General features: G+C 40.6%; 1 protein-coding gene across 1 annotated transcript in view; it reads right to left on the reverse strand.

The window, feature by feature from the left end:
- The window catches only part of vta1 (vesicle (multivesicular body) trafficking 1), a 40892-nt gene that overhangs the window by 13063 nt on the left and 12016 nt on the right, over positions 1–15813 (reverse strand). The window contains exons 4-7 of the mRNA XM_008397140.3: positions 12248–12323; positions 9059–9173; positions 5179–5412; positions 2406–2483 (exon numbers count right to left, since the gene is read on the reverse strand). Of these exons, the coding sequence (XP_008395362.2) occupies positions 2406–2483; positions 5179–5412; positions 9059–9173; positions 12248–12323 (503 nt within the window). The remainder of the gene's footprint in view (positions 1–2405; positions 2484–5178; positions 5413–9058; positions 9174–12247; positions 12324–15813) is intronic.

The raw sequence follows: 15813 nt of genomic DNA on the forward strand, positions 1-15813 counted from the left end.
CTACATGCAGGTTTTGCAGAAAAGCTTATAGAAAAACTCCTAAAACAATCTTTTCTTACCGGGTTCATTTAAGAAACCATTTCCTTTTTGGTTTTGTAAGAGCGAAAGTGGACGACTGGCCAAAGAGCCACAGGGTGCAGACCGCTGCGCTATAAGGAGCTAAGTGACAAAATAAATAAAAAAAAGCCTAAAATCTTTAATAACCACCAGTTTTAGAAACTATTGACTTAACTCCTGCAGGATTAAATAAATATCTGACTGGAGCCAAACTGGAATCCGATTCTTTTTCATGTGGTCATATTTTATGAAGGCTTTAGAGAAAAGCTTTGCTTTTATACGGATCCAAAAACAAACATCGGTAAATTAGCACCTTTTGAAAGAGCTTCGCTCTACAGTCTGTAAATGACAGAAAACCCATGCCTGGTGTTGAGAGCATCAGCTCGTCTCCACTCTAACCACTAACCCTCAGTGCGGCTCGCCACCAGCTGCTAATCACAGTCTAGACAGCGACAAAGAGGCGGTGGTGTGGTTGAAATGATGCGTTCAGATGGCCGACCCTCACCACCTCCTTCTACGTTCAGGAGAGAGAATCGGCTTTTTATGGAAACCCACCAGCGTTCGAACATCTCGCCAAACCCCCCGCTGGTGGAGGAGGCAGCCGCTGCCTTCGCCTCCACAACATTCAGTCACAACTTCATCAGAGTTTCTGATTCTGTCTCTCCAACTCAAAGGGTTTTGGTTCTTTTGCTGGTTCTGTCTTTTTTTTTTTTTTACCTTTTAATTTGTTTACACATTTGTATGGTACGGAGCCCCTAAGGGGACATGGAGAAAAAAAAAAAAATGAAAGAAATCCCAACTTTTTTTTCTCGAGATCCCGAGAAACTAAGTCAAGATCTCGAGATCCCGACTTATTATTATCTTGAAAGTCGGGATCTCGAGATCTTGACTTGGTTTCTCGAGATCCCGAGAAAAAAAAGTCGGGATTTCTTTCATTTTTTTTTTTGTTTTCTCCATGTCCCCTTAGGGGCTCCATAGTATGGGAACCCATTTCTGCCATGAAAAAAAAGCCCAACAGGAAGTTGGAATTACAAGTTTAAAAGTTACAACTGTGAAAATAAGTCAATAAATATGACAATTATTGTCAATTAGGGTAGTAGGACTTATGGCTGAGTTTTAAATGAATAATTTCAAGTTTTTAAGTTATAATTTGCATTTCAAAGTCAATTATGAAACTGTCAAACTGGTACTGCAGTGAATTATAAGAAAAAAAGTCATAATTATAAAAATAAAAACAATTTTGAGTTGAGACGTTGAGAAGTGATAATTATGAATTTTTAAGTTTGACATGAATTACAAGAATAAAAGTCATAACTACGAGAAGAGGTCAGCATTTTGAGATTTAGTCATAATTACGAGAATAAGACATAGTTACGTTGTAATTTCAAATTGTGCTGGTGCTTTACGTGAAACTTAATTTACCACTGCGACTTCCTGTGAGGCTTTTATCCTTTCTTTCATGGCAGAAATAGCCTTCCATACACTTCTATGTTTTGTTTTAAAAAGCAAATAAGCAGAAAACCAGATTATAAATGATTTTGATTTTGTTTTTTATGTGACCCACTTTTGGCATTTCAGGCGTTCCATACAGATATGGTTGTCTTCATGTGTCAGGGCAGACTCGCTGTATAAAGACTCTTTGCTGGGCCAGCAAAGAGTCTAATCTAAGACACAGTTTGCTTACCACTCTAAACTCTTGTATGGACTGTATTATTCAGTTTCTCTCAAATTCCCACTTTGACTTAGTTTTTGAAGTCAGATTTAAAATACAGAACGTCTTAAAATCAAATTACTGTAAGGAGGCACTGATGGACGGTTAGACTGTCCTGTCTCTACTTCCTGTGCAGCAGTTTACCAACCATCAGTGGCTTCAAGGTGATTTAGCCAATGAAACTAAATCCCTCCACTAAGACTCTGATGCTGCAGCTGTCACAGGTAAAATATTACTTCTTTGAGGTTACGGCGAAACTTTAAAGCCAATAAATGTCATCTAAAAATGAGTCTGAGGTTAAAGGTGCCCCTGCTGTTTGACCAAGGTTTTACTGGGATAAAGCTGTGAGGAGTTCCTGTTTCAGGCACAAACTTAAATTAACCTCAGACCAACTATTTCTGCGTTTTAGTTTTTTATGTTTGTTTCCTATTCTGGTGAAGGTCAAGTCCTCTGCGTGAATAAAAACCTTATCCAGTTTGAAAGGGGAACGTTTCAGGGTCACAGATGTAAAAAAAAATGAAATGAATCATTCAGGATGTAACAAACCAACAAACATCTCTAAGTTTGAACCATTGGAGACATTTTTAGATGATTCAGACCTTTTTAAACCAACACAATCAGTGTGTTTCATCCTTACCCTGCTGCTGGGCGCTGAGCAGTGATGGGTCAACAGCAGGAACCGACCGGGCAGCAGGGAGTGGTTTACCAGCTTCTCCTGGACAACAGAGACAAACACTAAACGATCACAAAGTAACCGATTAAGAGAAATAAACAGGTTTTCAAAGAGTTGGGTAATAACACTGCTCCTCCTTTCTTTCATGGCAAAAATAGCCTTCCATACACTTCTATGTTTTGTTTTAAAAAGCAAATAAGCATAAAACCAGATTATAAATGATTTTGATTTTGTTTTTTATGTGACCCACTTTTGGCATTTCAGGCGTTCCATACAGATATGGTTGTCTTCATGTGTCAGGGCAGACTCGCTGTATCATTAGACGGTAAATTTCCACCCGAGTCTCAGGTCTGTCAGGTTTTCTATCAACTCTGACCTTCCTGCCAGAAACCCCCACAGCATGATGATGCCACCACCAGGGTTCACCAAGACAACTGTGTTCAAATGTTCAGTTTTCCATGTCAGCCAAACAGTTTGTGTTGATTCTGTTTGCTGTGTTTATTCGTCTTCCGGATGCTTTTGTTCTGAAATCTTGCAGACTTTGTTTACTAATTAGCTAATAACGACCAGAGGAATCAAAATAAACGGGACTGAAACAAAAACAGGGCATTTATTTTTAATTTGTAAACATCGTGTTAATAGTTTTAAAGGCTCTGAGCGTTTCCTGCGCCTGTCGGTTGGTAGGAGGTGTTTTGAGCCAATATGCTCTAAATACATCCACACTTTGATCTTATCAGTCCAACTAACATTTCTCCTCAAGTTTTGTAGCTTTTTAAGATACAATTTTACCATATTTTGCTGGGAGAGAAGACGCGTTCTCCTTTAACACTTCCAAACAAGCTACACTTGTTTCACCTTTAACTTGCCAACACCTGAAATCCGGGAAAAGTTTAGAATGAAAATCAAAAATCTAAAATGTTCCATGAATAACTAGAAAATCTGCAAATAGGCAGTGATACCTTTCCCCTCTGGCTTTGAGATTCTGTAAACTTGTGAAAAACAACAAATCTATGAAAAACCTGGGTAATCTTTTTCTGGAACTGCATTTTCTAAATTAATGCACAAAAAGACACGCTGTCCTTCCTGAGGCCCTCCGGGGACACATAACAGTTCTTCAGCATCCGTCTCATTTCCAGGGGAAAAAGCACCTTGTCTGTCAGCACTTAGTGCGATTGGACGAGCTCCACGTTTACCTTTGACACTCTTTAATCTTAATCAACACTTTTTCTCTGCAGACATGTTTGACGAGATGCCAGCCAGACAGTAACTCAACAAAATGAGTGTTTGCACTTCTTGTGCAGCTCACTGTGCAGAAAGCTGTTCTCTTTAGCTAAACCGATGTCAAATGTTGCCTAATGGGAAGATAAATTAAGCTTCTTTCACACGTGTGTTGCAGCAGTTCTTCAGGAATCTTTCTTTCGTTTTCAGACATGTTACTTTATGTCGTTATGTTAACTTGGAAATAATGCAATGAGTATTTAGCAAACAACTTTCACTGCAGAGCCACTTCTTCAACTTCAGAAAAACACACACTTGGATATTAACTTTAATGCCAGAAAACTGAAAACAGATTAAACTCGTTAATTTACAAAGCAGTTTCTTTTGCTGGTATGAAAAACCTGGAAATACTGCCTCATTATTCTGCTTTTGTTCTGAGGTCGAGTGAATCAATTCCAGGTTGAGATGAGGCAATACCTGACATCTGAACTCGCATAAACACTGAAGTCAGAGTTATGAAATCGAAATATTGTGAAAATCTGCACACATAAGTGTGGTGAGCAGATCCTTAAAAAAACAGAAAACTGAGCAAATCGAAGATAAAAGATGAGTCAGAGGTGAAAGAAACCTTCAGCTGATGAACAGGAAGCGAACGTTATGTCTCTAAGAAACCGTAAAAAAAGAATCCAGGAGAGGCTGGACACAGGTCAAGCAGATAATCAGTAACCCAAGGACAGAACCTTGGGGGATCTCTAAGAAATCTGATTCATCAGCTATGAATAAACCACAGCAGCCCCAGCTTTACAACTAAAGACTCTATTTTAATGCGTTCCCATTAAAATAACCTCTGGTTTCCACAGAGGTTAGGGACCACAGCCGCCTGCTGGTAGCTGAAATTCATGAATATTTTCTAAATACGCTCGTTAATACCAACGCAAACAAACGGCAGGCAGGAGAACGGTGACACTCCGTCTTTGTATTTTCAGCTGCAAATTTTCACCAACTAATCACTTCATGTCTCAAATAAACATGAATAGATCAATCCATGAACACACCAACAGGCTGTAAATCTGACTGTAAAAAGTAAAATAAATCTAAAAAGCATGAAATCAAATTTTGTTTTAAAATCATTTTCTGCTTTAACTCACTTCTTCAGCGTTTGATGGTGGGGTACCTCAGGGTTGTGTTTCGATGCTGTCTTTGATTAAACTTGTGCAAAATATGAATAAATTATAATATAGGGGTTAAATTTTCTTGTGTATTTATAATATCTTGTAAAATTAGTTTCATGAGATCCTAATCTCTTAATCATGTGGTTTTAGTTTCATTAATCCTAAACGAAGCGTCTGCATTTAGTCTTTGTGGTTTTTGTCTGGTTGTCTATCGAAAACATTTCCTATTATGTTTCTGTCTCAGATATGAAGATAATATGAAGGAAATGTTATGCATAATTTTGGGGTAGATTAGAGAAACTAGCTGCATATGGTTCATGTCTCCAGCAGGACGTTCAGATCCGTACCTGACGGAGGCGGCAGCTCTGCCGGAGTGTTGGCTGGTGCGTGGGCCCCTGGTGGGATCTGGATGTTGTTGTAGTTGGATGCAGGGGGGCCCGTTGGACCTGATCCCGGATCCTGTGCGAAGCCGATTCCTGGAGCTGGACCTTGATCCCGATTCTGGTTTTGTGAAGGAAGATCTGCCCTGAAGGAGCCTCCATGTGAGAAGCTCTGTCCTGAGAAACCTTCCGCTCCAAACTCTGAGAGGCAGAAAGAAAACACATTTATTTGGCTTGTTTAAACAGCCTTCATAATTTATACCAAGTTTATAGATTTTCCCATCTTTGCCAGCGGCTCTAATATTAATCTGCTTCGACTTTTCACTGCTCAGAATTGCTTCTTTTACATTTTTCCAGCCTCAGCGGCGCTCTGTGCATTTTAAAGCAGAAACTGCTTCTATAGGACTCAGTGTAAGTGGGTTAATTAACCTCTGGAGAGCAGAACACTGTGTTTAACACACATTCTGGCTCCCACTCCCTCCACCACACAAATATACCAGTGGTGGTTACAGAAAGACCATTGTCTCCCCGCAGCTCCGCTCTGACTTTCCATTGGCTGGGAAAGGGACGTGTTGAGCAAGAGGAAAGGAATGGATGGAGGGTGGAGGTAGGGGGACCGAAGAAAGGAAACAACTTCCACCGCCGGGCTGCAGAAACAGAAACAAGGTGTTGTCGGTTCTGTTACCACAGGAACATTTGTGTTCGAGCAACATGTTGCATTTCCAGAAGTCTGTCTACAGGTTTCCTTCTGCCTTTCCAGCAGATAAACGTCGTCGTCGTGATGCTATTTTTGGTGAGAAGTCATCATATGGCGAGAAGCATGGGAGCATGAATACAGCATTCGTCCCCAACCAGAAATAAACTGGGGAAAATGTCTAAAAGCTCAAAAATATCCATGCATTTATCGTATTGTTGATCAATTATGGTGATAAATTTAGATTTTGATTTAGTGATTCCAAGTGTGTAGGATGATTTAAAAGATTGTTTGATCACAAACATCAGTGCCAGTTTGTCCTTAAAACTAAGACGAGTCACTGAGTCAAAGAAATGAGCGGACCTCCTGCAGAGCCCGTCTGTCTGCAGACTGAAACTCCTCGTCCTCACTCAATCCAAACAGATTATTTCCTTTCCAAAAGCCCATCAGGAGGCAGGAAAGAAAAAACGGCTTCTGGGGAAATAGTTTGAATATACTGAATTCAGTCAAACTGTTTAAATTCTAATCATGGCAACATAACCAGAAATATGTTTTAGGAGAGGAACGGGCCTGGAGCCGGAGCGCCGCTGATGAGATGACAAATAAACTTGAAAATTTATGACATTCATAATTATTCTGAAAACACGTCACTGTGGGTTAAATACCTCCATGTTGAAGCTGTAAGTGAAGCAGTTAGGACGCTAAAGAACCAAACATTCACCCAGGTAAAACTTTCCCAACGTAACAAAGAACTGGAATATAAAAAAATGTGTGTTTAAGTGAGAAAGACCATAATGCTGATGACTAAAAAGACATTTTATGAGATATTTCCTGCTTTTTGAAGACGGTTGAGAATTGAGGAGAAAAATGATTTGGGTCACACTTGCCTGCTGTGTGTAAGAAGCCATGAAACTTTTCATTAATATGTATATTTTCCTCAACAAATACTAACATATTTGGTGTTTTAACTACTAAAATTAGCTATAAGTTAGATAAGACACTGTCCAATGAAATCAGATGCAACCTTCAGTAAAACACTCAGACGAGGGCGAGGCAGACAACAGCAGCAGCTATAGGTTAGTGGGGCTAAACTACCATGATGTCGGAGAAACAAAGCATTCTGGGAAGAGAAAACACACAAGATGTTAAAGTGAGACGGCAACACCAGCAGAGTGTTTTCTGACAAGTTGATGTCATGGTGAAGCGGCCATGTTTTTTGGTCAAACAAACCCAAATGCATGTAGCCTGAGTGGATGTGGGCAGCAGATGGGCTTCGCTTCAGGGAGGAGTTTCTCAACGTGATTTCACTGACTGGAGAAGCATGTTGCAAGTTTCCTCTTCCAAAGAGGGAAACGGGTTTCAGTCCAAACGTGCTTATGTCCAAACAAACGTCTGGTTCTGCACCCAAGAGGCTTTTTATAGAATATCAAACTTTTATAATGAACTAAGAAAGTCAAAACAGATGTTGCAGATTCCCGAGGGTTGAAGGAAAAGCTCAGCGTAGGGTTGAAGTCATCAGGGTCTGGGATGATTCAGTGATTACAATGATTCACAGTCGCGATGAAAACACAGAGAACTAATCCATTCACACTTAACCCGTCCCAGAAGGCCTGAACTCCTGAATCACTCTGATCCATCTGGGTCTCTAACATCCTAAGTCAAACAATCCGCCATCCTCTGTGATACAATCTCAACTCTTTGACATGCTTTGTGTGATGACACACAAAACCATCTGGGCTGTTTTTAAAGTCAGACTGTTAGAGAAACACACGACTAACCCAAAAAAGGTCCATCAACATCAGCAGAGGAAGAATCCAAACCCAAACTGGACCGAGCGGGTCAGAAACATGTTGGCCTTCTCAGTCCGACAAACAGAAAGAAAGGTGGTAGAAGATTGATGCAATGATAATCACACAGTTAGTCTCTTTTTAGATCAGCTCTGGTGGGTTTGGGTTTAGTTTGTCAGGTTTGGTTGGAGCTACTGGATCTCTTGGTTGGTCCGATTAGTGGATTGGGTTGCTGCTTAGTTTGTGTTTGGTTTTCTGGTTGGGCTCAGATCTTAAAATGTGATGCTGTTTCCTTACATGATGTGTCTGCTGAAAGAAAAGTGAAACTGATGCAGATTTCTGTGGATAGATGTGATTTAAAATGTTGAATAGGCTAAAAGCCTCACAGTGGGCCATCGGTGGCATCGTTGCCTTACAGCAAAAAGTGAAAGGACCTCTGATTTACCCTAAATAAAGAACGTTTTGTTGCTGACATTTTACCTTAAAATGCCTCAGAGGGATCTGATTGGTGGAAGGTAACAGTCAGGATAAGGATACAAAACCAACAGTCATCAGCAAGGGGTGAATATATAAAGCAACAGTGACAATACCAGACTTAAAATCAAGAAAATCTCGTGTCTTCGTCTCATATCTAGGCTGCTGTGCAGGACGGTAAAACAAACCTTTTGGGAAATTGTACTGTGGTCAAAGTTGCTTTTGTTGTCTTTTTAACAACAAATTGGGTCCACTGCGTGGGTAGAGGTCACAGTGAGTCTCTGGTAAATGCTTCTTATCTTCTGAATTACTTTCTGCAGAACCAGGAACAATCGACCACAGTTTCCAGTCCATTTTCCCCAACAGAAAGTTGCCCAAACAGAAGCTTTAAAGGTTGTTACTGGGCATATCTTGTTGTATGAGCTCAAACAAAGGGGTTTTCCAAGGCTTTCTTTCTTTAAAAGGTTAAGTTTTATGGCGTAAACCTGCATAAAAGTTCATTTATTTTCAAGGCAGCAAAGGTCAGAGTCTTTAAGTTGATCTGAAGCTGATATTTCTTTTTCTTTTAAGCCATAGCTTATTCACGCAATAAAAAATAGACTTCCAAGGCTAAAACATTTAGATCCAATTGTAAAAAAAAAAGAAAAAGAGTTGTTTATATAAAAAGCAGAAACTTGCTGCCTGTGAGAACGTATTACATGACTAATCTTCCCCTCACACTCTCCTAATCTTTCAGAGGCTACACCTTTGACTGCAGGCCTTTCCAGCTCCTGAGAGCTGATAACCAGAACAATGCCACGCCAGACTGAACACACACCGTCACACACAGATTAAAGCCCGCCATCTGAGGAAGTGTTCCTTAAAGAAGTGGGCCTGTATCAGAGGATCTCACCTGCTTCCTCATCCTCATCCATGCCGATGGGGCCGGACTGCGGCGTCTCGCCGTTCTTCAGACAGTTGTGGATGTAGGTGGCCTTCCAGCGGGCGTACTTCCTGTGCTGGATGTTCTGGAAAAGATTAAAAAGTCCAATATTTTACAAGCAGGAGGTCAGTCTTGGAACAAAGTGACGAAGGGATAATCACAGAGTCTTGAGTTCAAACTTAATTCTTATTAACTGTAAATGAAAGGCTATGTCTCGTGTCATAAAGTCAGTTTCGACACTCTTCACTACCAAACTCAGCCTAAATCTCAACCCTGGGGATATTTTAAGGACAGAGCCGGCGTCTGGGTGTTTGGTCGATCGTTGAGTTACTCTAGGCCTTTTACTATGCAAAGATGGGTCTTAATGTAAGGATGTCTTCCATCGTACCAACTCTGAGGCACATTTTCACCATAAAAAGCCTTAAATAGTCGCTTTCTGTGTCACTCCTATACGAAAATGAATTTTCTGGATAACAGGCGATTTAAACCTGTGGAGTCCTGTTGGTCTAAAATAATCACAGTTGCTCTTTTTTAGATTTGGTGGCAGGATGTTTGGAATGTGGGAAAAAAGAGCAGAAGGGGCAAAAAGGACCAAGACGCACTGACGTGATGCTGATAAGAGCGGCTGTCGAAAGACCTGCTTCTTCCAGATAAGTGCCGTGTTTTTCAGAAACAATGGCGTTTCGGACGAGAGCCGTGTTTGTTTGGCCCTGGCCTGTCTAAAGGTTGAAGTTGGTCATTTCCAGCAGGGAAAGAAACACTGATGTGATATGAAACTGAAAAAGGGAAAGAGGGCGACTTTTTTATGTGAACATTTCAAGTAACAGGTGACTAATGGAGAAGATATTCCTAAAACAGACGTTTCTTCTGCTTGGGAAGAGGGCAGGGTAATGTCCAGCACTCCTCTCTCTCCGTAGCCACCAGCAAAGCTAGCTAGCACCTAGCTTAAACTTCCAAATGCTTTTAAATGATTAAAGTAGGCAGCTAAAACACCAAATATACCTTAATCATTAACCGTTTGAAACCGTTTTACCACTACTGGATATGTTAATATCTTGTCTTCCTCATCGCGTCTCTTGAAGGTAAAACAAATCAGCAACAAGAGAAATGAATGCCGCTCCTGGATTGGCAGTTTTGCAGTAATATTAAGTAACATTATGACCCTCAGCTTCCCATCTGAGATACATTTTCTAAAAAAAATAATGCAGCTTAGATAGGCTGGTAGAGCTACATATGCTCTATGAAGAGATCTGCAAACTTTCCACCAATAATGTGGAAGTTCTGCTGTTTGCACAATTATTTTAACATAACTGTTAAAAATCCGTTTTTGCATCAAATTAACCTATTAAAATTCTGATTTCCATGCTGAAAGAGCAGCACTGTGGGCTCCTGCAGCTCCACAGACAGGAAGAGACTCACAGAATCACTGAAAACATAAAAAAAACACCTGAATCTTTACAACTAAAACCTCATAATCCGTGTTAATTATTGAAGTTCTGGTCCAGGCGCTGACCCGCTCACAGCAACTCACACACTACGCCTCATTTCACACTCTGGTCAGGATGAAATCTGTCCAACATGCAGCGTCAGGATTGGAACCAGAAAATCATCAGAGACATGAAGCTCTGCTGAAAAAACCAGAACCAGAACCAGAACCACCTCAGCGCAGGACCAGCGTCTGCCGGCCAAGTCACAGAGCGTTCCTGTCTGAGTCGAACGGTGAGAACAAAACCAGAGTTCAGCTGATGTTTTCATGACTCAGGAGGAGAGACTACAGCTTTGTTTTCTCCAGCCACACATTATTAACGGACTGATCCGAACGTTAAGCCACTGACTAACGGAAAATATGAATATGAATGTAATCAGAGGGGTTTTCACTTTGTTTTACCCAAGATAAAACAAACCAATGTAACAATGTCCAGGCCTCATGAACACAGAAGCACATAATTATTAGAAATATTTTTAAAAAATATCCTCTTCCCCCCATAAAACTGTATCAAAATAAGAAAAACAACTAAAAAAAAAACCCTGAAACCCGATTTGTGGCCCAAAAGTCTCTAAAACATCAGAATTTGCACAACATTTATTTAGTTTCTGTCTGGTTACATCATTCTGTTAATTATTCCACCAGACTTTACCGATGCACTGTACCTCGTTCACAGTTTTATAAATGCTAGATGATGCAATATTTGCTTCACTGGAGACAGTTTATGATAATGTCACTGTGGTTGTTTCAGGTTTCGTCTGAAATATTCAGCAGGAAGACGAGGAATGGAAACTTTACTGGTCAGGCTGAACAGGGAGAACCGAAATTCCTCATCTGCACTTTTTAACCTGATCAATTCAGTTTTGAAATGATGCTAAAGCTAATCTGATGTGAAAGATGGTTTGACTTTGCATTCCTTATTTAGGATTTGTGCTACTTTAAATGTAATTACAAGCCAAGCTGGATAAAGTTTAAAATATATGAAGTTAATCTGCAGAAATCCATTCGATTCTCTGATAAATATGTCAGAAAGTGAAGAAATAACTCTTTTTCTCTTCTTTAGCCATTAAAAGTTAGCAGAACAAAGATGTTAAAGTTCTGATTAGTGCGTCGTGTGCCTGAAGATCTGAAGCTGCTGCTGTTCTCCACATGAATGAGGACAGAACAGCACTTCCTCCAACAGCTCCCCTTCAATCAGCCTCTCTGTGGTTTGTGATGATTGGTCCTTTTGATTTAATGCCCAACACCTTTGCCCACCATTTATCCCAGAATGCAGCGGGACACGTCAGGATCTGTGAACGCGTTTGGCTCTGATCACGTCGGGTAGTTTGGCTGAGCAGCAGGAGTTTGGTAATTGCTTACCACTCTGCACAGATTAATGGGAGGATGAATGAAAATGGTCCTGGGAAGTTAGGTTTTCAACAAACGAGTGAAACTTTCACAACAAACAGCTGAGATAGTATCAGATAACCATCAAATGCAACAATAATGGTAATACTGCACAGTCTGAGAGCGTTTTAAGTGATAAATGGAGCTGGGTTTTGTTTGTGCCTTTACTCTGTTTCACACATAATTGTATACATAATTGTATAAAACAATAACAGGGTGGGGGGAAATTCTTTTGATAACTTAAAGCAGAATGAACCGACGCAGGTCGTTTTGTTCTCACCCACCTCGTCTGAAAGCTCCCCAAAAACAGACAGAACGTCCATCAACAGGCTGGAGGTGTAGAAGGACTTGATCATGTTCCTGCAGAAAGAAAAAGACGACACATCATTCGCTCGACACCTCCCTCCCTTTACTCTGATGTTCACCCTAAACTTTTAACTCCTTTCACATAAAATGCATGGATAACAAGCTCAACACAACACATTTTAAAATGTTTTATTTGTTTTCTTCTGCACTTGAAGAATGAGAAATTCAAAAATCATGAAAGAAACAGAAGACCTAAAACGAGCTGCGTTGTATATTGTCCTTCGGTGTGTTTGTTTGAGAAGCTGTTAAACTGGCCAATGTGTTTATTGGATAAATAAATCCTTTATTTAGAAGCTGCTTTGAAAAGAAACATCTGCTAAATGATGTGGAAATACAGACAAATTACTCTGGCGCAGCAGCAGACGCCACAGCTGGAACTGAAATAGTTTAAGGGTTTTAAATAAAAAGAGACAAAGAAAAAAGAAAGACCTCAAATATTGCTGCTGTTCCCACTTCAGAAAAAGCAGACAAATGCCTAAAATGCAACATTTTGGCTCAAAAACATTCTCTCAAGTATGAAGATGCTTCAGGTTTGGACTTTGCAGCTGCGTTTTGTGATGCAACAAGTTGATCTGAGCCTCAGCAAACTGTGGACAGAGACGCTGCATCTCTAATGATCTACAGATAAGCACAGAAACCTTTAGCTTATTAGCATCTCCCATCGCATTAAGCATAAAATATGGCTTCATAAACTGGAAGCTAATAAAAACTTCTCGTCAAACTTCACAAGCTTTTAGGTTTCGACCCATTTCAGTCAGTTTTCCTGTCATGTTTCCTGTCAAGCAGCCGCCTGCTGCATCACAGCCGTTCAACGCCAAGAGGTTTTCTGGGTTTTAGTGGAAAACTGCTCTCATTTACATGACTTCAAAGTGTTGGTCGGGGGTTCAATGTGACGGATGCTCCGACTTCAGGCTGCAGGGAGACATTCAGACATGACGATCCCATTAGCCACGCTGGGTGCCAAGACCCAACAACGTGCAGAAGCATGCATAAAAATGTTGGAGATGTTTTTGGTTAGATATTTTACTGTTTATATAAAGAGATTTTATGTCCGTCTGAGGAGTAAAAAAAGTTATATTTAACTGATAAAGATCTTATTGTGAGAGATGGTCTGCATAAAGTGTCCCGTTAGCATAGTTGTAGAGTTAAAACATGTTAAATTTTAAGTTAAACTTTCAATTGTTTCATTAAACTGCTCAGTATCAAACTGATTTTCACTCCACGCGGTTCCACTGAGGAAAATCCTCCCGTTAATGAACCAGCTTGGATTTGTTTGTTCCTAGTGTCTTGTTGAAACAAACCCGCCATGCTGCCACCACCGTGCTTTACACCAGTGCTTCAAGCATGTGACAGCTTGAAATAAACATAAAATGTGCATCTGCAAAAACGAATAAAACTAAGACACAAAAAATATGAATTCAGCATGAAATATATGCCTGGAGGAGCTGAATGATGTCTCTGACTTTAGCAGCACACTGTGGGTTCGTTAGACTCAACTTGGACACGTTTCATTGCTCCAACAGGACAATGATGCCAATAAGAAGAGACCAACATTAAGTTTTTGGAATAGCTTTCCCCAAACCCTGACTGATACTTTGTCATGTCTCCTCCACAGAGCAAACTCTGCCAACAAGAGCAACCAAATATCCACCCAAAACAATGCCAGAAGCTTGGAGGTTCATGTTGAACCTGCACAGTGGCGCAGTTGGTAGAGCTGTTGCCTTGCAGCAAGAAGGTTCTGGGTTCAATTCCCAGCCTGGGGTCTTTCTGCATGGAGTCTCCATGTTCTCCCTGTGCATGGTGGGTTTTCTCCAGGTACTCCGGTTTCCTCCCACAGTCCAAAAACATGACTGTCAGGTTAATTGGCCTCTCCAAATTGCCCCTAGGTGTGAGTGTGTGTGTGCATGGTTGTGTGTCTCTGTGTGTCTCTGTTGCCCTGCGACAGACTGGCGACCTGTCCAGGTGACCCCGCCTCTCACCTGAAACGTTGGCTGGAGATGGGCACCAGCACCCCTCCCGACCCCACTGAGGGAAAAATGGTGCAAGAAAATGGATGGATGGATGGATGTTGAATTATCATCTCTAACGGGAAAAAGACCAGCGCAAATAAAACACTGAAACGTCGCCACGTAGATGATGTTCATGGCGGTTAAAAGTGGATGTAAACGTCCGAGTTTGTTCCCTCATGGAGGCAGAGTGAAGGCGAGAAGATGAAGAAACGCCATCAGAGGTTAGTTGGGTTTCTACCAACTCACCTCTGAGCTTCAGATTAGATACAAATCTGTGTATTTATGGCTGATTATTTGTGCCTTTGTGTAAACACACTGCAGACGCCTGCTGCTTCTCATTAAACTGCAGGCTGTTTGCGTTCAGCGGAGCAGAAATGTGACTTGATCTTGTTAAACACAGCTGCAGGAAACAGAACGGTTCTGACTGCCTGTTTACACTGAAAACATCTCTGGTGCTATTCGTCCTTTACAACCTGCTGCTTCCTCCTCACACCTACCGCCACCGTTAGGAGGAGAATCCAACCCACCTGGCCTGGCTTTCATTAATGTTTCAGTTGTGTTGGTAACAAGAGAGAGGCTGATCGGTTTTAGGGATGGAAGTACCAATCCATACGATCTTATAGAGGTTTTACTGAAGTTTCCATAAACAAGTTTTGGGAGCTTTTTACAATTACTTTCTTTCATTCAAGAGCTGAAATGTAAATTAAGCTGCAGATTTTAAACAGCAAAGCTTTATTGGAGAGTGACCACAGAATGAATTAATAAAAAAAGCAATAACACACATTTTGAGGTAGGGCTGTGTAATAATATCGATATTTTCTTTCCTAGAAAAAAAATCGATATTCATCCGCAAGTATCGTAACGTCCAACTGTCACCTTGCTCACTCACTGCTTGCTTCACCAGGAGAGTGATTCGGTCTTCAGGCTTAGAGTGATTCCTTCAGATGCTAAGTTTTAAAAAGGTATCAAACTATGCAGACCAGGTACTTGATGCACATTATTTACTTTACAAATGCATGTAAGCTACAGTTTGTACTGTTTCAATTAAAAGAAACATGTTTTCTCACCACTTCTTTGATTCATTTTGTCCAGCTGTCGACTTTAAGTCTGTGTCCAACCAGAGCCAGGTATTGTGTAGTTGGTGCTTTTAATCAGTTTTCAGTTAAATTAATTCAATCCAAGTCTGTAACAGTCACAAAATGTCACCAAAATCACTCTGTCCCTCTAAAATCTTTCAGAAAATCGCAAAAGTGTATTGAATTGTATTGTTTGCTGAATATCGCAATATATATCGTATCGTGAGCAGAATATCGTGTATCGCATCGTGAGATTATTGTATCACTACAACCCTATTTTGAGGTAGCAACCTGGACCCTTAAGACATTTGCTAAACATTTGGAAGGTTTCCTGGTTGGTAATGAAGGAAAGCATGGTGGTGGCAGTGTTATAATGTGGAAATAGTTGTGATCTCAGGG

The sequence above is a fragment of the Poecilia reticulata genome, chromosome 21, assembly GCF_904066995.2.
Source record: "Poecilia reticulata chromosome 21, P_reticulata-male-v2, whole genome shotgun sequence".
NCBI classification, from domain to species: Eukaryota; Metazoa; Chordata; class Actinopteri; order Cyprinodontiformes; family Poeciliidae; genus Poecilia; species Poecilia reticulata.